Genomic DNA, 22387 nt, shown 5'->3' with positions numbered 1-22387 from the left:
TGTTGGAGATATTGTTATCCTTGTTAGTTATAAAATGCTACAAAAGCAGAGAACCGAACAAAACAGGCTGTGGTTTCACCTCAGTGATGATTGCTCAAAAGAACCTGTCGGCATGTCAGTCCATGCGTTTTTGGAGTTTGGAGGCTTGACCCTGTGGCTTTCAGAGTCTGGTCAGAACATCGTCCACGTCTTTATTCGGGACGGAACCGATATTTCCCTCCTCTGATTCATTACTTAGTAAAGCTATCACTGTTGAGAAGGTGGCAGAGGGATCCAATAGGTTCACCAGAGGCACGTTCACTCCTCTCTCCTGAAAGATCAGGTTCTGCAAAGTCATGGCCTGCATTGAGTCAATACCTAAGGACGAAAGAAGTGAATCCTCCCTGAGTTCAGTCAGGTCCACGCCGACGGTCTCACAGAGCAAAGAAAACATGTACTCTTTTGGCGAGACGGCCTTGGTTTCTCTCAGCTGAGGGTCCACCTCTCTAGATTTCTGGAAGGCCTCCTCTACTAGTGCGGACAGCCGCATTGTCAAGGCTTTGTTCTGAGAGAGGATGTTGTATCTGATGTTACTGAAGTGAAACCTGCAAACAGCTTGCTGGACTTGGTTGAGAAGGAGGCACTGCTCCAGACTCTTGTGGATCTCAGCCACATCTAACACCATCATCCCCTTGGCCTCCAGAAAGCGCTGGAAATGCTCTTTGTTCAAGAGCAGGCCGAGATTCAATGCTCCCCAGTTGATGGACTGGCCGGGCAGCCCGATCCTGCGTCTGTACTGGCAGAACATGTCCAGGAAGGAGTTGGCTGCAGCGTAGTTGGTTTGAGAAGCGTTTCCAAGAAAGGCTGAGATGGACGAGTAGCACACAAAGTATTCTAACTGACACTGTTGTGTTGCATGGTGCAAATTCAACACACCGCTCACTTTGGGTTTAAGGACTTTCTCATACAGTGATCTGTCAAGAGACTCGATCAACCCGTCATGCAAGACGACGGCACTGTGAAACACTCCTCTGACCGGGCAACCAGGAAACATTTGCCCAATGGTTGTCAAAGCGTCATGCACATGCTCAAAGATGGATATGTCGCACTCTAGACTCTTGATTCTATTTCCACACTGTTTTTCAACATTGTTTATTTCCTGCTGGACATCAGGCGTGGGTTTGCTCCTGGAGAGGATGGCAATGTGTTTACCGCCTCTTTGTGAGATGAACTTGACTGTTTCAAAACCGAGACCAGAGAGGCCGCCTGCTACAATGTACACTGCCCTCCTCCTGAACATCTGCCTTTTAGCCGGCACAAGTGGAATGTCAGACATTGTACTATCCTTGTCTAAAGAAACCACAGGCAAGGTCTTTGCGCTGAAGTATGATGATTGATTTTCTGAAGTGGATCCGTCAGATTTTTGAAATGTAAAGTTTTTGATGGAAAATTTCCTGCTCAGGTTCAAAGACTTCAACCACTTATGAAAGTGTGACCTGTGTGCTCTCAAGTGTCCCTTTTGCAAGACGTCTTTCATCTGAACAGTCTGTACATCAACGCTGTCCTGTACACTCTGCAGCGTGTCCTGAACAAGAGAGCCTTGCATGTAAGTGTTGCAAATGATAACAGCATGTCGGATTCCTGGAAGGCTTAAAACTTTTGCAGTCAGGGATTCGTCAAACGGAGGGAGGACGACAAAGGCCTCCACGTGGCTGACATCTGCAAAGGATCGGTTGCATTGAGTCACATTCCTGCCGGATTTGCAAGAGGCAAGCACCAAGACTTTAAAAAAGGAAGAATCTGGCACAGAACACACAATTCCAAGGTTCTGCTTGGCTCTAGGTAAGACTCGATGCAGGATCTCCCACGCTAGCCAAAAGTATGACACACAGGGTGTTTTGTGGAGGAATGGGAACCTTCTGGTGTGGTAGCATAGGACCTCTGGGACCGTCACCCTACTAGCAGCCACAACAGGACAACAAGAAGCAACATGATCCCCAACTTTTAGCTTCTTTACATCTTTTCCAACTGCTGTGACGGTACCACAGAAGTCGAGAGCCAGCAGCTTGTGTTTCTGAGATGAGTGTTTGTTCCAATACAAAGTTTGGCCAAATGTTAAGTGTGCGGAACTAACAGGAAAATAGTCTGATGTATGAGCACAAACCTTGCTGGGATGAATTTCCACAGAGGTTTCATCAAGTGGATGGTCTTCCTTGATAAAGTGCATAGCGGTCAGGTGAGTCATCTTATGTGCATCAGCTGTGTGAAAAATGCAAAAGTCGGATGTTGAAGTGTCATAACGGGCCTCAGTTTTATCAGTGACTTCTGGTTGGGTCCGAACAATAGAGGGTTTAAAGATTTGCCCATCCTTTACCACCAACTCAGGATACTTGCTGCAAGGGTACGATCTCAGGACTTCAAACAGAGCCGCGATATCCTCACTAGAGACTGAGCAAACATCGATCAGCTGGACAGAAAAATCAGGTATCTCTGCAGCAAATGATCTCGTCATTCCAGCAATTGCAAAACCTGGACTTACATGATCCACTGTGATGTCTGATGAACGGTAGGTGATCGCTCTGATTGACTTGAGGAACTGGATCTGCTTCAGCTTAAGGACTATTTGGCGGAAAACCTCACAGCAGCTTGCTAGATTATGCAGGACGGTGTCTGCCTTTAGTGATGTGAGGTCTTCTTTACCCCAAAGAAATAAAACCTCATCAAAGTTTTTCTCAATACATGTGATTTTAAGATTTGCCAGAAGAGAAGAAAACCCGTTAGTTAAGATATCCTTGGCGTGTGTGACTGGAACATATCTAGATTCTTGGTCTAACTGCTTTTGTAGACCTTCTGAGATCCCTAAATGGTCAGAGAAGACCAAAGCCTTTGGGGGAGAACAGGAAGCGACCTTCTCTGAGGCGACAGTGTAGGTGTTATGGTAGAAGTACTCCTTCACCACATGGTTATGACCAACAATGTATTTGACCATCACATGCTGTACCTCTACCAGCACCCTTCCCTCCTTGTCTGCAAAACAGCCACACACCTCAAAATGATCTGACCCCACGTCAGTAGCTCTCAGGTAGATTATCATCTCATTTTTCAGGGGTTCAAAAACTGTCATGCTTCCTATTTGAGCAGGGAACCCCGGCCTACCAGCGAAGATGTGCTCCACGGTGACCGGCAGAAGCTGCATCAGATAATCCAGGACCACAGGATGAATGCAGTAGTCGTGTAAATGAGATTTCAGCTCTTTTGGAATGGAAACTGTTGCCAAAGCCTCCTTCAGGTCCTCCCCATAGCGCACTTCAGCTTTATTCTGGAAGACTTCTCCATACTGGAAGCCTCCTTGAGACAAATACCAATAAAATTCCTGAAAGTTGACCACAGAGGTGCACCGCTTGTAGATGGAGCTCAGAGAAATCCGCTGCTCTTCAATAACTCCATCTGCCTTTGACACCACCGTGCCATATGCATACAATGCAGATGGCGAGTAGACCGTGAAGCTCGTCTCCTCCTCAGTTTTCACAACTTTAACCTTCATCTCAGGGGAGTTCTGCGTTAAAATGAATGGACTGTGAAAGCTGACACTGAGCTGCAGTGAGCTGAGGGGAACTTTTGGATTTGCACTTGCAAGGAATGCAGCCAAACCTAACTCGGCATAAAAAGCACCCGGGACGATGGGGATGTTGTTGTGTTTGTGCTGTTTTAGATAGGCAGTGGATTCAGACATGAGATCACAGCTAAAAATGTTGCATTCACTTCCTCTCTGACAGAGCACTGGATGACTACTTCCTTTGGTGTTCTGTGCTGCTCCAATGATTACATCTCTGTCAGAGCAGTCAAACTGGTATCTTGGGAAGGGCGTGGGTGTTGCCTCGTTACCTTTGTAGAATTCATCCCAGTCTACCTGAAAGCCAAGTTCAAACAGTTTTGACACAGTGGACAAGACCGACTGGTGATCTTTCTGTGGCTCCACTGAGGCAAGAACTTCTGTGTTGTTTCCAAGAGTTTCCATGATGTTTCTCTGTAGTGCCCTTCTCGGCCCTATCTCTACAAAAATTGTGCCTTTTTTGTCTTTTGTTGCTGACCTCACTGCCTGCTCAAAAGCAACCGGCTCTCGGATGTTTCTTGCCCAGTACCTTCCCGTACAGAAGTCTCCTTGCTGGACTTCCCTGCCCGTTACTGTAGAAAACAACTCTGTTTGCAGGTCATGTTCTGCTAAAGTACCAATCATCGCCTGTATTTCTGGCAGGATTGGATCCATCCTTTGGCTGTGGTATGCAACAGGCACATCCAGCATGCGTAGAAAAAGGTTCTCACTGTTTTCAGTGTTCCTTAAGTTTTCTCTGAGGGTCTCGATTGCGTCTAGATCACCTGAGATGGTGCAAGACTGTGGGCTGTTTAAGGCAGCAACGCACACTTTTCCAGAGTACGGAGGCAGGAAAGACTCAACCTTTGACACTGCCATGTTGCTGACCACAAGCATCTTACCGCCAATGACCTTACTCTGGAGGATGCTGCGGAAGTATATGACCTTCACTGCATCTTCAAGAGACAAAAGGCCGGAGCAGTGAGCCGCTGCAACTTCACCAACTGAGTGTCCAAGCATAGCATCGGGTTTGACCCCCCAGTGTCTGAGTAGGGAGGTAATTCCAACCTGAATGGCAAAAAGTAGAGGCTGCACAACATCTGGACTTTTGGAGTCACTCACTTCAGAGTCACTCTCAAGTGTTTCTAAGATGTTGAGAGGGTTCAGAACTTTGAAAAGGTGTGAAATCTGTGCAATCTTGTCCCTGAACACAGGCTGAGTTTTCAGTAGCTGCCTGCACATGCCGGGGTAGGTGAGGCCATTTCCACAAAACACAAACACAAGCCTAGGGTCAGAAAGGGCTGGGCGGATATTCTTGGCAGCTGTGCCCCTCAGCTTCTCCATGAGATGATTTACAGATGAAACCAACAGCACTTTTCGATATCTGTGTCGTTGGTGACTTCTTCTGCAAGCTGACGTAAACAGCAGCGAATCCAGATCAACTTTCCTATCTTCTTCCAGGTGTTTCAGGGTGTCTTCCACCATCATGGTGAGGGATTTCTGAGACATTGCAGACATAACAAAATACTTTGCTGGCATCTCATCGCTCTTTTGTCGAGCGTGTGGTTGTAGGTACTGTTTGACGATGGCATGTGCATTTGTTCCCCCAAAGCCAAAGTTGTTTACACCTGCCACTCTTGGACCAGAGCATTCCCATTTCTCCACCCTTTGGGGAATTTTAATGTTCAGGGCTTTAACATCAACACTGGATGTTTTTTCAGAGTAGAAAACCGAGGGAACAATGGTCTTGTGCTTCATCATCAGCAGAACTTTGATGAGTCCGGCCATTCCAGCTGTAGACTCTGTATGTCCAATGTTGCTCTTTACAGAACCAACCCATAGTACCTGAGAACCGGGAGGTCTGGCTTTGGTGATGACATTTGAGATGCTTTCTGCTTCTGTTGGGTCTCCAATTGGGGTTCCAGTTCCATGGGCTTCGATGAACTGGACAGCTGCGGTGTCCTGCTCTGAGTAGATCCTGCGCAGCAGCTCTTCTTGTTGTTTCACGGAGGGTTTAGTCATAGGAACCACTGAGCGTCCATCCTGGTTGATTGCAGTTTTGGTGATGACACCCCAGATGTGGTCAAGGTCCTGAAGAGCCTGTGAATTCGTCACAAATAAGCAGCAATGAGGAAAAGTCATTTTGTTGATACCTGACATCACTTTGCTTTGATTTTTAGGATTTTAGCTGCTTAGTGGGGTTCTGTTACCTGCTGTTGTTGGTAGGATACTCAAACTACTTTTGTCTGCAGCAGCGCAGCGACTGACATATAACGCTAATGTACAACACAACTCCATCCACTTATCAACCAACCGGCAACACCTAAATAACACACGCTCTTCGACATGCTGTAACTCATTGGCTGTTTACTCAATTAATGTAGTTTCAATGGATTGAGATGCAGAGAAAAGTGGTTTGCACTGTAACGCAACATATTAGTAATATAAAGTAATGTAAAATCCATAGTGGCGCAAAGCTATTACCTATGACAGCAATTTACATTAAATGTACAAATGGATGAGGAGTTACTGTCACATTCAAAACAATGTAAACACTGGAGCTAAAGCTACGGAGTTAAAGGGTTAATGCAACAAAAATCAAATTTTGTCTTGATTGAAAGCACAAATCCATGTCCAAATCAACTCCCAACTCAATATATTAACCTTTAGAGGGCTGGATAGTTGAGGGAGACTCATCTGTTGAGTGTTTCACGGGTTTTGTGAGCAACATTTCATTAATGAAGACGGGTTAGTTCAGCAGATGAGCTGAAATCTCTCTGTGTCTGACACATTTCTTTCAGAGAAGCATAGATTCATGCTGCAGAGGGAACTCATGCGGGACTTTTCTGTTTCATTTTGAACAATGATGATGAAAACCTTATATTGTTGTTCCACTTCAGCCTTGTATGACTTTTAGTTTGTGACACATAAATATTAATAGAAGAAAAGTTCACTAAAACTGGTATATTCTAAATATTGGGGACTATTGGTTTACTGTACTTCCTTTAAGAAGAAAATACTCCTTTTTTTTTAAAAAGCCCCATGCATATTATATTTGGAGGGACTACTGCGGACTCAGAGGGAAAGAGTTTTGCGTTTTCCATGACTTGTCTCTGATTTCTGATGGAAGATTTCTGTCCTCCTGTAAATACTCTCCTCAACCCTTGTGCTATCTCAGATGACCCCCCCCCTTACATTGACGTGTTCTCCCTACCATGACAAAGGTGGATAAAGGTGGGAAGATTTCATGTAATCCATGGACACCAGTGAAGTGTCATGATTTGAATTTGTTGTCTTGTTTTTGGTCCTTGTTCTGTCTTGTTTCTGTTTCCTGTTTTATTTTGAAAGTCTCCTGTCTTGTCTGTTTTCTTGAGTTTTGCTTCCTTTGGTCCCCATCAGCCCTGATCGTGTCCACCTGTGTCTTGTCTGCCCTGTCTGTATTTAAGTCTTGTCTCTGCCTTCCTCCTGTGTTGGTCCATTAGTTACCCCTGTTATGGTGTTCATGCCATGTTCCTCGTCCATGTTTCATGCCACGCCAAGTAAGTTTTTGTTTCCTTTGTCATCCTGCTCTGCAGCGCTTTTGTTTGTGGTTGTAATTAAAACCCACTAGCCCTGATCCTTGCCTCCTGCCTCTGCATCTGGGTCCAACCGGCTCTCGAGCCACCTCACCGTGACATGAAGATCACAAATCAATGAAGAAAAAAGGTTCAGAGCACTGTCTAGTGGGTCTAGATGACCCAACTCCCAACGTTAAAGTGCCTGGGATAGCACAAGGGTTAATGTATAGTGAAGTGGTCACCGTGATCATTCCATCAGTTTCCAGCTTAAGCTGCTGTTGGCATTTGAAGAGTGTGCTTGAAGGAAAATTCAAATTCTGTCATTCTTCAGACATCAAAACCCTCAAGAACTGAATTATGGACTGAATTATGGCAACATGTTCCAATAATGGAAAGGACACCACACGGATGCTTCAGTATCGTTAAGGCACTACTGTGTGCTGACTTTGTCTCCATTATGGTCACCTGAGACTGGATTCAATGCAAACCCCTTTTTTTTCCATCTTGTTCTGCATGTTCTTACCCTTTTGAGTGGTTTGAGGAGAACAACGCCGCAGCCCTCCCCGCGACCGTAACCGTCTGCTTGGGTGGAGAAAGGCTTGCTGGTCCCCTCCGGTGAGATCATCTTGGCCTTACTGAGAGCTACAAACACTCTTGGCTCAATGATGCAGTTCACCCCCCCACAAAAGGCCATGTCACAGTCCCCTGATAAAATAAAACACACGGTACGTTAATATTTGAATGCCACGTTGAAAATACGTTTCCTGGCGTTCAGAAGTTAAAGGTTAGATGATGGAATTTGCTGGCCTGCAGCAGTGCAGTGAGATGATTCAGAAACTCTGCAGACCTTGTTTGATGGACTGACATGCCAGATGAAGAGCCACGAGGGATGAAGAGCAGGCGCAGTCTAAGGACAGGGAGGGGCCTGTGAGGTTGAAGACATAAGAGACCCGGTTTGCTGCGATGCTCATGGCGAGCCCGGTGCCGGTCCAGTGGTTGATCACGCTGGGATGCATGTGTGCGGCGTTTGTTTCATAATCTCTGTTCATCATTCCTAAAATCAAAGCAACACAAACTCAGAAGGAATGGATCCAAAGATGAGGACATGTTGGTTTGACTTTGGGAAGATTTTGCATCAGAAAAGGCTTCATGTTCCCACCAAAAAAGACTCCGGTTCGTGTCCCACTGGCTTTTTCCATGGGAATCCCGGCGTTCTCCAAAGCTCTGTAAACACACTGAAGGAGCTGCTTCTGCTGAGGGTCCATCTGCTCCACCTCACTCTCACTGATGCCAAAAAACCTGTGGTCAAACTCGTTAAACCTGCAAACAAGCAACATCATTTCACCCGATGAAGACATAGGAGTCACAAATATCAATAAGAATATTTAAACGTTCAAATTGATTTTTAAGAGCTACATAAAACAATAAAAATCATTCAAAATTCAGTTTTAAATTAACTGTTTTATTAATAAATAATACACTTTGCTTTTGAGTTTCGTTCACATTACAAGACCGCTTAATCAAGAAATTTTCAAGAGAAAATTTCAAGAGAAGCTGCCTGAGGATGATCTGCAGAACATCATCTAAAGGCCGTGTGACACATGTACAACTTGAGCATATGGCACAGATGAAAACTGGTCATACGTGAATATCCGTGGAAAAAAAAGGAGAAAAGTTGAGGTTATTTATGTGAAATTTTCACAGATGTATCTCAAAGCAACCACATTAAAACCACGGCAGAAGTACGAATAAACCACGCAAAGAACACGGAAACCCACGCTTCACCGAATTTCTTGCCTGGCATTCAGGGTGCTGAGCAGAAATCACATGACGTCAGCACCACGGTCAGCTCCCGCTGTGAGCCCTCGCCATGCTTTGTTTTAATGAAACAGTCGGACTCCCCCGATCCGCACAAGTTCTACGTCAAGGCCATGTCTCACAGCTGCTACGTATATCTGCACATTTTCCACGGGTGAACTGCTGGTCAGTTACATGCGTGATGTATGTATTTCAGAAGAGTTTCTTGCGTTTGTCAGATGTCCGTCAAGTCGGGAAAGCCTTTTTGTCATTAAATCGACATCCCTGATATCAGGCTGTATTAAGCCTAACTAATAATGCCAAAAGTAAAAACGAGTTAACTAGTGACAGATAAAAATGTGAACTAGTTAACTGAAATGTTTAAAAATGTGCACTAGTTTACTAGTGTGCACTCTTTGTGCCTACTAGGTAACTAGTGACATTCTAAAAAGGCATCTAGTTAATTAGTTACGTGCAAATGTTCTACAATTTTGCTAGTAAGGCTCCTGTAAAGCTCATTAGTGTGACAAAATCTCATACTAGTTTACTGGTGACACGCAAAATGTTAACTAGTTGACTAGTGAGATTTTTGTAAGTCTTTATGAAATGCTCAGACTGATGGAAATTTTCTGTAAAACACATGAAATGAGATAGAGATGCTTCCTTCTGAAGAAGTTTTTCATGCTAAAAAAAACGCAACAATCTCAGTAAAAACAAATCAGCAAAGAACACTGAGGCAATAAAATTCTGCAACATACCCAAACACTTGATTGCAGTTGTTGTAAATTCAGAGGAAAGTTTTTAAATTTTAGTTCCATTTTTGCATGAGAGTCAGGCACATTTAGATGCTGCATTGCTTTAAATGAGTTAAATCATCTTTTGAAACTGAACTTCTGTTCCCTGGTTAGATTTACTTTACAGGACTGCAGGCAAAGCTTTAAGTCATCCCAAATCAAAGTTTTGTAAATATATTTATAACTTTTTCCAGCTGTTTCTAGAAATCGGTCAGTAACCAAGTAAGAAGAAATTGAGAATAGGTCCACATTTGAAATGACCTGTTTTATCAGTTTCAGGTCAGAAAAAAAGGAGGAAAGGTGTGTTTGTTTTATATTACAACCAAAAGTACAGAAACTTTTATGCATTGAAATAACAGCTGTTAATATGAGAACAAATGAAGAGTTTTCTATAGAAATTAAATCTGATCTGAATGACAGAAGAGAAAATAAGAGAAAATGGATAATTACTCTTTTTGATCATTGAAAATCAAAGCTACTGAAAATTTCAAATTTGGACATTTTTTAACTATTGTATTTTTATTTTTGTCGGTTTTGTGAGTATTTCTTGACCATAGTGTGTGTTTTTTCTCCCTTTACCAACAACTAAAACGTGGCCTCGTGTGATAACGGCCGCAGTTCATACCCGTCCATAAATGCTGCCTTCGCTGTGCGGGATTTCCCAGCTTTGGTGTCATCCGGGTCGTACCAGCTCCTGGTGTCAAACCGCTCTCTGGGAATTGGAACACAGCAGTTCTTGCCATTTACCAGAACCTTCCAGAAATTTTCCAGACCTTCTCCTGTAGGAAAAACATAAAAGAGTCAACAGGAATCCAGATCTTTGACCCTTTTCAAGTAGAAATGCAGTAAAGGTTGATAAAAACAAAAAACAGGAAGAAAGCAGCTTATGGTTCTGGACAAACTTTATGTGTGACGGGAAACCATTTTTATAGGCCAGAAATGATTCCCAGGATTGTTTTTATTGTTTTATCGCCTTTTTGTTTGAAATGTGACTCTAATTTTGGAAACCATAAACGAATTTACTGAAATAAAACACAGTAGAAGGCCAGAGATTTTTCTTATAGTCTTTTGACACCTATCGATGCAAATGTGCATCAAACCCCTTTGGCTCCAAAATGACCTGAATTTAGAATCGACATGAAAGAAACACAAGGGAACATTTTCTTTCATGTACAAAATAAATGTACATGTCAGGAGTTTCAAGTCAATTTGACTTTTTGTGTGTGGCAGCGATTAACAGTACCAAAAAAATACAAAAAATGAATTAAATAAACAAAAATAATAAATAAACAGCAAAATCTGAGTCCATGGGTGGCTGAGACACAAAATAGTTTAATGAGAAAGATATAAGGAATTTAAAATTATTACAGAAAATGTTGTGCTGGGGTCAAAATTTCCCCACTTGAAAGCGGGTCAATTTTGATCCCAACACAATAAAAGGGGTTAAATATGACTTTAAGAGATCAATAACTTAAATTTAATCAGTTCATAAATATAAAAGAAGTTTAAAAGACTGAACCAAACCACATGGAAGTTGTAAATCTTGCTCACCTCCTGGGAAATTGCAGCCAATCCCCACCACCGCTACGCCGTCCTCAGCTTCTTCCATGCTGTGGGAAGATCCCAGAGACAGAAAAGATCCACCTGAAGACCAGAAGCTGAAGCAGCGGCTCACTGATCACTAAGAAACTTTGGCCTCCACTTCTGTCTGAGCTCACCTCTAAACTGTAAGTTGAGTCCCTCCAGTGCATCCTCTCCTCCTCTATACCTGCAGTGATAGCATCTCTGCCCTTCTTATAGCCCGCTTCTTCTCTTTATCAAACATGAATCATTTATCGTATGCGCAGCCATGGAGACGAAAGACTTCAGTGCACACCTTTATGATGCTGCGGGAAAGCTTAATCAATATGTGATACAATATATGGTGACTCTCAAGCTGGATTCACTGGAGCTCATCGTCCATCAACCAGTGGAGATGATTCTGATTAAAAATTAAAAGCTGCCACTGACGATTGAAGAAAAACACAAATCAACACTTTAGCGGAGGAGTTAAGGAAGTTATCTGACTCACAGCTTGCTGGGCTCCGCCCCTTTTCTCCTATTTGGTAAAAATGTCACTTGCTTTGATGAAAGTAGGTCACAGATGTTAAAACGTTTGTTTGACTTTGATAAACTCTAAACTTTTGTCACATCTAGTATGAATAAAAAATAGATTTCATGTAAAATCAGCTTTTCTGATTCTTCAAAAACACTAAAAATATCAACATTTGAAAATTATGCAGTTAAAAAATAGACTTTAGGTTTTTTTTATTTGAACTGTAAAATATAAAATCATGGCAGCTATTGTAAATTTTTATCTAAAGCCTGATGTCTAAGCAGAAAATTATTGATAGAAATGAATCAATTGTCACTGAAGCGATTGGAAGGAACGAATAAATTTGACATAAATCCTCTGAGAATTTCTGCTTCAGGTCCTGCAAACCTGAACTTTGAGCTGCTGCTGTAGGAGGTTTGCAGGAAGTTCAACCAACGACGGCAGATGAGAGGTTTAAGGTTTAGGTGGACTGATAGCTGCTTGATAAGGAATGCCAAAGTCAGACGGATGTTTCCTAAGATTGTATGAAGGACTTAGCAGAGGCAGGTGGAGGTGAAACACCATGAGAAACAAGGAACCCTTCCATCGGGACAGTTTATGGTTGTTTTTTTTAGCTTTTTAAATGCTAACAGAAAGAAAGCAGCAATGATTCTGGCCTAGTTTCATGTGTGACAGGAAAACATCTTCACTTGCTTCTTTCAGAGGAATGTCTTCAGTCCATTCGTCTCTAAAACTTCAGAATTTCTGTTTGGCGTCACGGGGTCGCTGAAGCCGACCCAGCTATTGAAGGGCGAACACCGTCATTCAGCTCTTTAAAGAGGTAAATATTTTACTCAACACCTGAACATTTGAAATGAAGTCTAAAAATGTCAAGTTATGAAAAAGAAAAGTAAGAATGAAAGAATAGTGGGACTGAGTGAGCTTCAAAAACAACCTCTGTGTCGCAAAGTGCCTCGACTTACAGGGAAAGAGTGCTGTAAACAAAATTGTCTTTCAGACACCACAAACAAATGACATAGCTAAGGCTAAAAAGAAAATAGAGGAAATAAAACATACCTTTTATTAGGATTTATGTTTATTTTCACTGAGATGGGAAGGAACTCCACTCTATCTAGACTGCAATGCACGGTAGGGGTAGCACCATGATTTATGGCTGTTTTGTTGCTGTAAGAAGGTTTTTACTTTTTATAAATTACGTAGTTTAGGGTCACATGTTTAACCAATAACTGCATAAAGGATAGAAAAACGTCAGATTGAAGTTCAATGCTGGGAAACTGTTGGTAGGAGGAAGTGTGAAAACACTTTTACAGCTTAAAATACGTGTAGATAAAACAGATTTAGCCTCATAAGTCTTTACAGCCTGAAAATGTTAGTTTGTCACTGCTATTCATCGACTTCCTGTGAACTGAAGTGTATGAAAGTGCTTTACTTCCAGCTACAGAATTCACCTTTTATTTTGGTTTTTTTAATAAACTTTATTGAACAGCATATATATTTACAAATCACACCAGTAAGTACTGTCAGAAAGCAACAATTATCTTACAAAAAAAAAAAAAAAGAATCAGTTACAGTCTATAAAAACTAATGGGGACATAAATGAACAAAAAAGAACAATTAAAAGTAAGAAATAAAAAATAAAAATTGTGGAGAGGGGGAATTATTTATCAAACAAAGAAGCGCAGATTGTTTGAGTGTTCTGTGCCTCAGGTGTATTAATCTTTTTTAGATATTCATAAACCTGATGGAACTCTGTCAGAAATCCAGTAAATTTGGGAGTTTTTTTCTTTACTCTACACTTACGTATGTAAAATTTAGATTGGAGAAGTGACAAATATTACTTTTTACCTTTTTTATCATCGAAATTAAAACGCTCGAGAATATGTTTAAATCATATTAAAGTTTTTGTTGGCGAGCAGTGATTGGTCCAAGTCGCCGTTTCTATGGCAACCGCTCTCGCCAATGAGGAGTGAGGTTGTTGGAGCGCGCCACAAAACCTGTCAAACATTCTGAACGTTGGATGTAGGGGCCGCAGGCTCCGCCTACTTTTATTGAAGTCTTGCTGATTGGTCAGTTCATAACTTGAACGGCTGAAAAAAGGATTGCCAAGATGATGTTAAAAACAAAATCAGAGCCAGGATTATTCTGACTAATGGAATGATGGATTAACAGCTGTTTATTTCTCTATAGACCGATATGGTTCACTTCTTCACACAGAAATGTTATAGTCTATGGATCTACGGAGGTAGAAATGTGTCAAAATGGACGAGCTTGTAGATCTGATGTGAGAACTACACATCGCATTTTCACACACAGATCTGCATCTGTGTGCAAATAAAATCTTCTGCTGTAAAGTTTGACAAACAAAATCACAACTGACACACATTTGAGATCTGACTTTACCAAAGCTTCCGAGTCCTGCACTCTGGTTGATAGTGCCCAGCAGAAAAACAAGCCGTCCTGTTGATCTCAGAGTTCCTTCACTTCTCCACAAAATCCTCAAGTAGTTAAATAGCTTGATGATCAACGACACGGATAGATTTTTTTGTCGTTCAAAGCAAATCTGTTTTTTTCAATTCTCAGAAGAAAGTCCAAAAGAAAAGAAAACCAGACAAATGTTTTTAGTATTTAGAGTATTTAATGATAAAATTCATGTAAAATGTATAAAAACAGCTGATACAAGGAAAAGCTGTGATATAGATTATTAAACTCTTTACAAAGAACCTTAAGTTATTTAAAAGATTGGATCCCTACCGTGACTTTATTAGACATGAGGAAGCTAAAACATAAAAAAACAGTCACGCGTTTTCAGAACAGAGCGGCCGTGAAATGCGGCGCATTGCGTAAAAGACGTGTCCCAAACAAGCGAAGGCCTTGGGGGTTTGGAGCGCATCACTCCCACGTTATGCCGAGCATCCGGCAGCTCAGATCCCACAGCTTCTCTGCCACGGTGTCGTCTTTGCCGGCAGACGAGCAGCTGGCGGCGGCGCAGTCGCTGTGGGGAGAGACGGACGGGGATCAACATTTCAGCTCGGTGGCGTGGTGAAACGGTCGTGATGGCGTACCTGTAGTATCCTCCGCTCTCCGTGTCCAGAGACGGCTCCACGGCACAGTAAATGGTGGTCTGAGCCCCCTGCAGGGAGTTTTTGGTGAAGGGTCTGGCTATTTTCATGAAGAACTGCTCCGGAGCGCTCAGGTGGCGCCACAGATCCGTCTGAACGACGCCGGGATGGAGGGAGTACGCCGTCACGCCGGTACCTGCAAACGCGGAGCTCCGTGAGATGTGAGCGCCAGACTGCACAGCTACTGATGCAGCAGAGGGGGGGGCGTGGCACCTTCTAGCCGCTTAGCCAGCGAGCGCGTGAAGAGCACGTTGGCCAGCTTGCTCTGGGCGTAGGCTTTGCTCTTGCTGTAGCTCTTCTCGCTGTTCAGGTCGTCCAGGTTGATGGAGCCCCAGGCGTGAGCCATGGACGACACGGTGACGATCCTGGCGGGGGCCGACCTCTTGATCAGGTCGATCAATAAGTACGTCAACAGGAAGTGACCTGAGGAAGATGTAGACGACACTGTCAGAGCAGGGCGGGATGAGGAAGATGTTTTCCTGACGAGAGTCAAATAATTCAGCTGAAATGTTTGACTGTAGGTGGATCCGATGGATCCATGGCTCTTCTGCACAAAACACTACAGAGACGATGAATCTCCTCCCTGCTACCAAATGCCAGACTTTGCACCTCTTCATCATTTCTATTGGACTATGCCAGAGCGCCGTCTTCAGGCGGATGTTGCATTAAAGAATCAGGTCGGTCCTCTTAACCCTTACTGGTCTGGGGCCTTTGAGGTTTTTTTTCCTACTTTACTATTCACTAGTGATGGGTAGATGAGGCCTCGTGAAGCGTTTCGGCACATTGCCCAAACTGTACTGATACTGTGTCACTCAATACTGACTCCTGCTGGACTGAAAACGTCATTGCAGGCAACCCTGTAAAGAAGAAAATGCCACATTTAACCTCCAAAACATAAAAGGATTCATTTCAGATGAGTCCGTTTGAAATGGAATCGTATTTGCTAGATCAAGCAAAAACTTAGAGGAACAGGGGGAACAAAAAGCCCAAAACACTGACAAAACTTTTAAATGCTGGACAGCATCTTTTCGGTACAATCCTAGATTCTACTTGTTTCACAGATGTATTTTTGATTATATTGCAAAATAATTCCAGAGTGAACCTGAAACTGTCCAAAATAAAGAGAGAAAAATTCTCTTTGAGCACAAAATTGAGATCAAACAGTTTTTACGTTTTAAAAAACAAAAGATCAAACATGTAGAGACAAAATAACTACGTATAAATCCACAAACAAAGTAGTGATGAGGTCAAAGTAACTTAAAAAAAACAGAATAAATCCTTCATTTAGAGGAGTTTCTTCTAAGGTTTCATACATTTATGCGTAAAAAACTCCTGTTTGTTTTGAGCTAAAGCGTTAAATCCTGTTCATTTTGGAATGAAAGCGTTACTGATGGGGAAATTCAGAGGCCGCTGAGGGTTAAGGACTGTTACAGAAGGTTTAAAAATAAACAATAAAAGTTTGGGGAAACGGTCGATGCAGGAAGTGCAGTGAAGGGAGGAGCCAGAGACAGACGGCGAGGCGTCTGCTGTAAGGCAGGCGCCACGCCCGAGTCTGAAGAAAGAGCTTCCAAAGTGCAGGTTAATCCGTGTTCCTGCCCTCATCTACAAACACCAGCGTGAGGCGTTTCCCTCTGGGGCCTATCGCCGTCTCTCTGTTCCCCCAGACTCTGTTCAGAGAGGCGGCGAGAGGCTCAGGACCTCAGAGTGTCTCCAAGTCTCCAACTTTGACCATTTAGCAAAAAATAAACAGTTTCAGACACGTTAAAACTATTCTTTTTAAAGTTTTTAAAATTGGGAGTTCTCGAACCGTTCCGGCTGGAAGAACCAACCGCCGGTGCTGAGGTGGTGTCAGAAGATCCACTTCCTGCTGAATGAGCGTTGACATTTACCCAGGTGGTTGACGCCGATCTGCATCTCAAAGCCGTCGGCCGTCTTCCCATAGGGACAAACCATCACGCCGGCGTTGTTGATGAGGATGTTAAGTTTTGGCTCGTCTGTGAAAACGATAAAAACAATCAAACGAAAGAAGAAAAAAAAAGCTGGAGGTGCTCCTCAGAATCTGTTTCTAGATGGTTACCTCGGTTGATGACTTCTGCAAACTCCCTGATGGACTGACTGTTGGACAGGTCCAGCTTCATGCTCACCACCGCGTTGCTGTTGGACTTTTCCATGATTTCCTTCACCGCCGCCTGCGCTTTCTCCATGTCCCTGCAGGCGATGATGACTCTGGCCCCTAGACAAGAAAACGACGTTAGAGAGCAGCGCCCCCTAGTGACAGAAATATGGGACTAAATCAAAAAGACTGGAATGAAGAGCAACTGAAAGGGCGAGCAAAATGGTTTTTTTTTTTAAATCAGTCCACCACATAAACTACACTACCCACAATTCATAGTAAGGATAATGCCCCTCCTGGCTTGACAAATACAATTTTAGAAACAAGGCTTGTAATTTTCTTTTATTTCTGTTCCACCGCCGTCCTGGACTGAAGGACCAGATTGTTTTCACAACACGTCTTTCTTTCTGCGCCTTTGAGCAAATATTTGACCGCCGCCACAAACTGAGCCTTTACCGTGTTCAAGTCTTGAGCGGGGTGGCATAAGATGGAGTGAGGGACGTGTAGATACCGCTCAGCCAGTGGGGCGGGTCAAAAGGGGGGCAGCTCTGAAAATCTATATAGTTAATTTACTTATAATTATGGCAAAAAATTTCATTTAAAAGCGTAAATATGCTGAAAAAAACCCCATTTGTTTTTCAGAAAGAAATGATACTGTATGTAAATATTATTGAATCCTGCACTAACAAAAAAGCATGGTCACTTTTGAAACCAACAGATTTATTTGCTCTTGATTATTTCCGTTTTATTTTAAATTTTATAAACTGTTTTATATTGCTATCATTATGGCTCTTTTGGACATTTCTGTTAATTTCTGTGGCAAATGCAAAATGTCTTGCACATAGTGTGGAACGTCATATTATTTTGTATGTGCAATATTTGTTAATAAAGTTTTAAAGGGGAGCAGCTCTAACAGTTATCTAAATTTTACTTCATTTTTTTAATAAAGATAATTATCATTTTAAATTAAAACCTGTGATTTTTTATCAACTGAAATAAAGTTTTTTTTTTTTTTTAATTGTTTGGACTAATGAGGTATGACTTTGATTTTCACCTACAAGGTTGCTTAAAGATTTTCAAAATAAATGTATGTGCCATTAAATTAAGACATGTACAGTAACGTGGGAGACTGGCGGCTTTAATTCTGCTTTTGAACGAGATTTTTCACGCTTTGGAGAAGAAAGCTCCAAAGTCTTCTGGAGTCAGGACTATCACATCAGTTCAGGTTGAAATCAGTGCTGCTACTCCTCTGACGTCACTGAGGCGGAAACATGTGCTGTGGGTTCAAATCCGCACAGCTGAGGAAGTTCAGCGTGTAACCACCAGCAGCTGATTACCCAACTGTCAGATGAAGGAGCGGCAGCAAACCACCGAGAACCGGACTCTGGTTTCTGCCTTGTTCCTTCATATCAGCGGGGATTGATGGGCGAAAAACGTAACCATGACTCGGCACTATCGGACACGGCACGTGCACCTCTTTTTGCCAGGTCGATGGCGGTTTCTTTGCCGATCCCGGTGTTGGCGCCGGTGATGACCACAGTTTTCCCGTCAAGCTTTGCGTCAGAAGACCAGGCGGCCCGGAAGAGATTTCTACAAAATTGAGAAATTTCAGAAAATGTTTTAAATGGTGACAAAAAGGCAGTTTCCTGTGATTAAAAACTATGATTTCAAAAAACGACAAAAAACAAAACAAAACCCCTGAGAACTATGATTTTTAATATTCATTCAAAAAAGTAACAATTTACTACTAGCTTAAATTGACAAGCTAAACCAAACTAATACAAACAAGACATTTTGTTTAAAATATATACATATATACATTTATAATCGCTAAACAGTAAAGATAAATGTAGTAAAGCGTTACCTTAAAGACTGCATATCGGTTAAAAACGCTGTAAATGTAGATACCAAGACGTCAGAATCCTAACAAGACAAACTTGACAACTAAATTTGGCACTTTGGCATCCAAACAAACATTTGAAGACTGCAAAGCAGCACCCAGACTAGCAATAAGTAATTAACGTTGATTGACAGCCTTTTCAACCAATAGAATATCACCTGTTTGGGTTTGGATAACGCTGATTGGCTCAAATGCATTTTGGGGTGGATCCCATGTCAGACAACGTGCTCGATTGTTCTTTCGGGCTGTGCCGAAGGGGCGGAGACGTTAAGAATTCACGTCTGTATGTTGCAAAATCAACGCTCTTACAAAACTAACTAAAACAAATTGAACTGTTAAAAAGTAGTATTAAAGTTTGATTTAATTTTTGTTTTCTAATATTTTTTTTTAGCAGTTCAGTAGATAGCTTTCACAACTGTAGTCAGAGCATCATTGACATGAAAACATGGAGGCTTACAAAAATAAGTTTGGACACAGCAACAAATAATGCTATAAAAAACTACAAATGAAAAAATAAAGAGATTGAAGATGTCAAGTGTACAATATATATTGATATCACATGCAAATATGAAAAAAATAAACAACAATAAAACATAAAAATAGATGATAAAGCAATAAAATCTGATATGGTGACCATGAGGGGTTGAAATATCTGAGTTCACTATCTTTTCTTGTAACTTTATGTTGTACTTTCCAAATTTTACTAACAATTATGTTAAATTAGCATGAGGAAAAACATGTGGTGTAGTGGTTAGCACTGTCTTCTGCTGTTTCAAGAGTCCAAAAGCTTGTTTTACTCAGCTTTTCGAGCTTCCGCACAAAAAACTCTCACGTTCTACCAAGCTACACACGTTTTTATGACTTTTTCTGGGCTCTTCAAACAAAATTTGACCAATCAGGGACTCAGATTTGGCAATGACCGGCATGGACCGGTGTCCTTGTTAATTGACAGAAGTGCCAGCCGTTTGAAAATATCAACACCAAGTCTTTCCTACATTGGAATAGAGCTGTGAAAATGAAGTCATGGAGCAGGATTCACCAGATTCGTGCTTCGGACAAAGCCTCATCCAACTGTTGGTGCCAGACATGCGCCAGTAAACAGTAGAGAAAGAAAAAGGAAAGAAGCCCCCACCCCTGCTTGTCCAGTGTGAACAATGGCCGAAATGCACGTTCAAAAATGAGCGTTTCTGGAATGCGCTTCAAATGCGTTATCTTCACAGGTTAAAGCTGGGACTGACCCCGTTGACCCTGCACAGGCCAGATTAGATATTAACGATCTGTTAATTTGTGTAATATCATATGACTTGACATTTTACAAACAATTTTGTGATAGTTAAAATCTAGAAATAATTCTGTAATAAATACATTTAGCCAGCAGGTGGCAGCCAAGACTCACATCCTCAAAACAGGGTCACTTTTGCTTTCATTGCAGCGCTGCCTCACAGTCACACAGAAACTCACCAAGCAACACATCTACATTTGGGTCATTCATCTCTTTCCAAGATATTTGAATAAATCCCTATGATTCTCCTAAATATAATGACCCCAGCATGATGGATGGTTCAGCACTGTTGCAGCAACAAAACAGGAAGGACTTTGCTCATCATCAGCTGATTGTGCGAAAGCAAACACTTCCTTCCTTTGCAAAGCTAGTCAGCATAAAAAGAGGGATTCTAAAATATGTGGGACAACTTTTACCACTGTGGCTGTGGTCAGGATTAGGAAAGAAGGGATAACAGCAAGTAAAGTGAAGCATTTCTGTGTGCAGATGTTTTCAGGTCTCCTTGTTTGCTGTTTTTCTTTACTGACTGCTTTTGTCATCAGACATAACAGTTTACCTAAGATGCTACGTGTGCCAGAGAAGCAGCTTCCCAGACGCAGAAGACAATGGAGCGGCAGGACGACGCACTGAATGAGCCACAAGAACAATCCACCAGTTATTATGGGACTATTAACTTTACTGCACCAGAAGAGGATGCAGATTATATTTTTATATTCAAGACAAATAAACAAGGGTTAGGAGGAGGCGGAAAAGCCTGTATACTGGTGAGGATGATGTTCTGACTAAATATAACCCATTGGGTACAAAGGAGCACTCGTAAAGCCTTTTTAGATGTAAAACAGGGAAAAATGTAAAGATCTCATTATTATTTTGGATCAATTTTACCAAAAAACTTTCTGTTTTATAATTAAAAGAAAAAAAAAAAGAGAAATATGAGATTAAAAAGTCCAATTCACCACATTTTCCCTTATCCATTTGAATAAAAATCATTTCAAATGGACATGTTTGTCCAAGAATTCACATAGAAGGATTCTTTTTTTATTTGAATAAACATAGGAAGGTCAATACACATTTATTTTATTAAATTGTTTCCACATACATTTAAAAAATAGATTTAAAGATTAAAAGTACTGCATTTGATTAAATAAACCTCTTGGAAAACTGATACCATTGACAGTTTCATACAAAATAACTTTGAAATTTTAAATGTTGTCAAAAACAAAGCGGCCAAACTTTATGACGTGTTTTTTGCGCTAAAGCAAACAGTTTTACTTCAGAAGTCACCACTTTTTGACGTAATTGACATTAGAATCCGTAGGAGGGCGCTATAGAGCTCAGTTTCGCCACACTGCATAAGAAATAGTTTGTAAAAAGTGTCATAAAATGACCACAGCAGCAAAGGCAGTTAGTTATCTTAGGATGTTATGAAAGATAAAAAACAAAAACAAAAAAATGTAGATTTTCTTGGAAAAACAACTAAAACCTGCTTTTACTTTGTAGGTGTTTGATTAAATACAAACAATGGTCTTTTGTGGAAATGACACCTGCAAATGCAGTATATTTAAAAGTATTTGAGAAATGAGTGAAATGAGTAAAACTACAATGTACTAGAAATACTAGTATACTAATACTAATACTAGAAACTCTCTTGATAGTTTTACATCGGTGCTGAAAAAAAAAACATGTTTAGAGTCAAAACAAAGCAAACGTCCAAACTTTACGGAAAAATTAAATGGTTCTTTAAACACATTAAAGTGGAATAAACAGAAATATTTAGAGCACAGCTCAAAGAAGAGAATCAGGAGAACAGACAGCGTGTGTGCTCAACAGTTAGTAAGTGAAGTGGGCACGGCCCAAATGTTTACATCATAATAGCATCCGTTCAAGGTCGCGTCCCTCGGTGACCGCCGCGCTCACACTCAGGCGGCCCCCAGTCTGGCCTGAAAGTGGAGCCTTCATCTACAAAGCCACAAATTATCTGATGCTTTGGGACTTGATTAACATCTCCAAGTGTTCCCATTTGCTCCCACCTCCCTCCGTGAGCAGAAACGTTATTTTTTTTGGCCTGCTTTACCTCCCATGCTTGGGCTCAGACTCCCGCCTCTCTCAGTTGTTGCATAACACATAAGAGAGGACATTTATTTATGCCTCCAAGACCC

The 22387-nt window shown here is 41.7% G+C and overlaps 2 protein-coding genes and 1 long non-coding RNA gene across 3 annotated transcripts; 1 reads left to right on the top strand and 2 right to left on the bottom strand.

Moving 5' to 3' along the window:
• Nucleotides 1-64: 64 nt before the first annotated feature.
• Nucleotides 65-11937, bottom strand: LOC101169644 (equisetin synthetase eqxS). The gene is made up of 6 exons (XM_004081336.4): nt 11271-11937; nt 10345-10498; nt 8288-8448; nt 7976-8182; nt 7652-7833; nt 65-5671 (listed from the first exon to the last, which is right to left on the bottom strand). The coding sequence occupies exons 1-6, from the start codon at nt 11326-11328 to the stop codon at nt 161-163; spliced, it is 6273 nt and encodes a 2090-aa protein (XP_004081384.1). The 5' UTR covers nt 11329-11937; the 3' UTR covers nt 65-160.
• Nucleotides 11938-12074: 137 nt separating this feature from the next.
• Nucleotides 12075-21080, top strand: LOC110017259. The gene is made up of 3 exons (XR_002292608.1): nt 12075-12414; nt 12517-12634; nt 20771-21080. It is a non-coding gene; the product is annotated as an uncharacterized LOC110017259 (long non-coding RNA).
• LOC101168330 (retinol dehydrogenase 12) lies at nt 14430-19044 on the bottom strand. The gene is made up of 7 exons (XM_004081171.4): nt 18911-19044; nt 18521-18636; nt 17011-17166; nt 16823-16927; nt 15147-15356; nt 14877-15069; nt 14430-14806 (listed from the first exon to the last, which is right to left on the bottom strand). The coding sequence occupies exons 1-7, from the start codon at nt 18922-18924 to the stop codon at nt 14704-14706; spliced, it is 897 nt and encodes a 298-aa protein (XP_004081219.1). The 5' UTR covers nt 18925-19044; the 3' UTR covers nt 14430-14703.
• Nucleotides 21081-22387: the final 1307 nt, after the last annotated feature.

This window comes from Oryzias latipes, chromosome 20, assembly GCF_002234675.1.
Source record: "Oryzias latipes chromosome 20, ASM223467v1".
Taxonomy (NCBI): domain Eukaryota; kingdom Metazoa; phylum Chordata; class Actinopteri; order Beloniformes; family Adrianichthyidae; genus Oryzias; species Oryzias latipes.
This window is presented reverse-complemented; position numbering and strand designations above follow the sequence as displayed.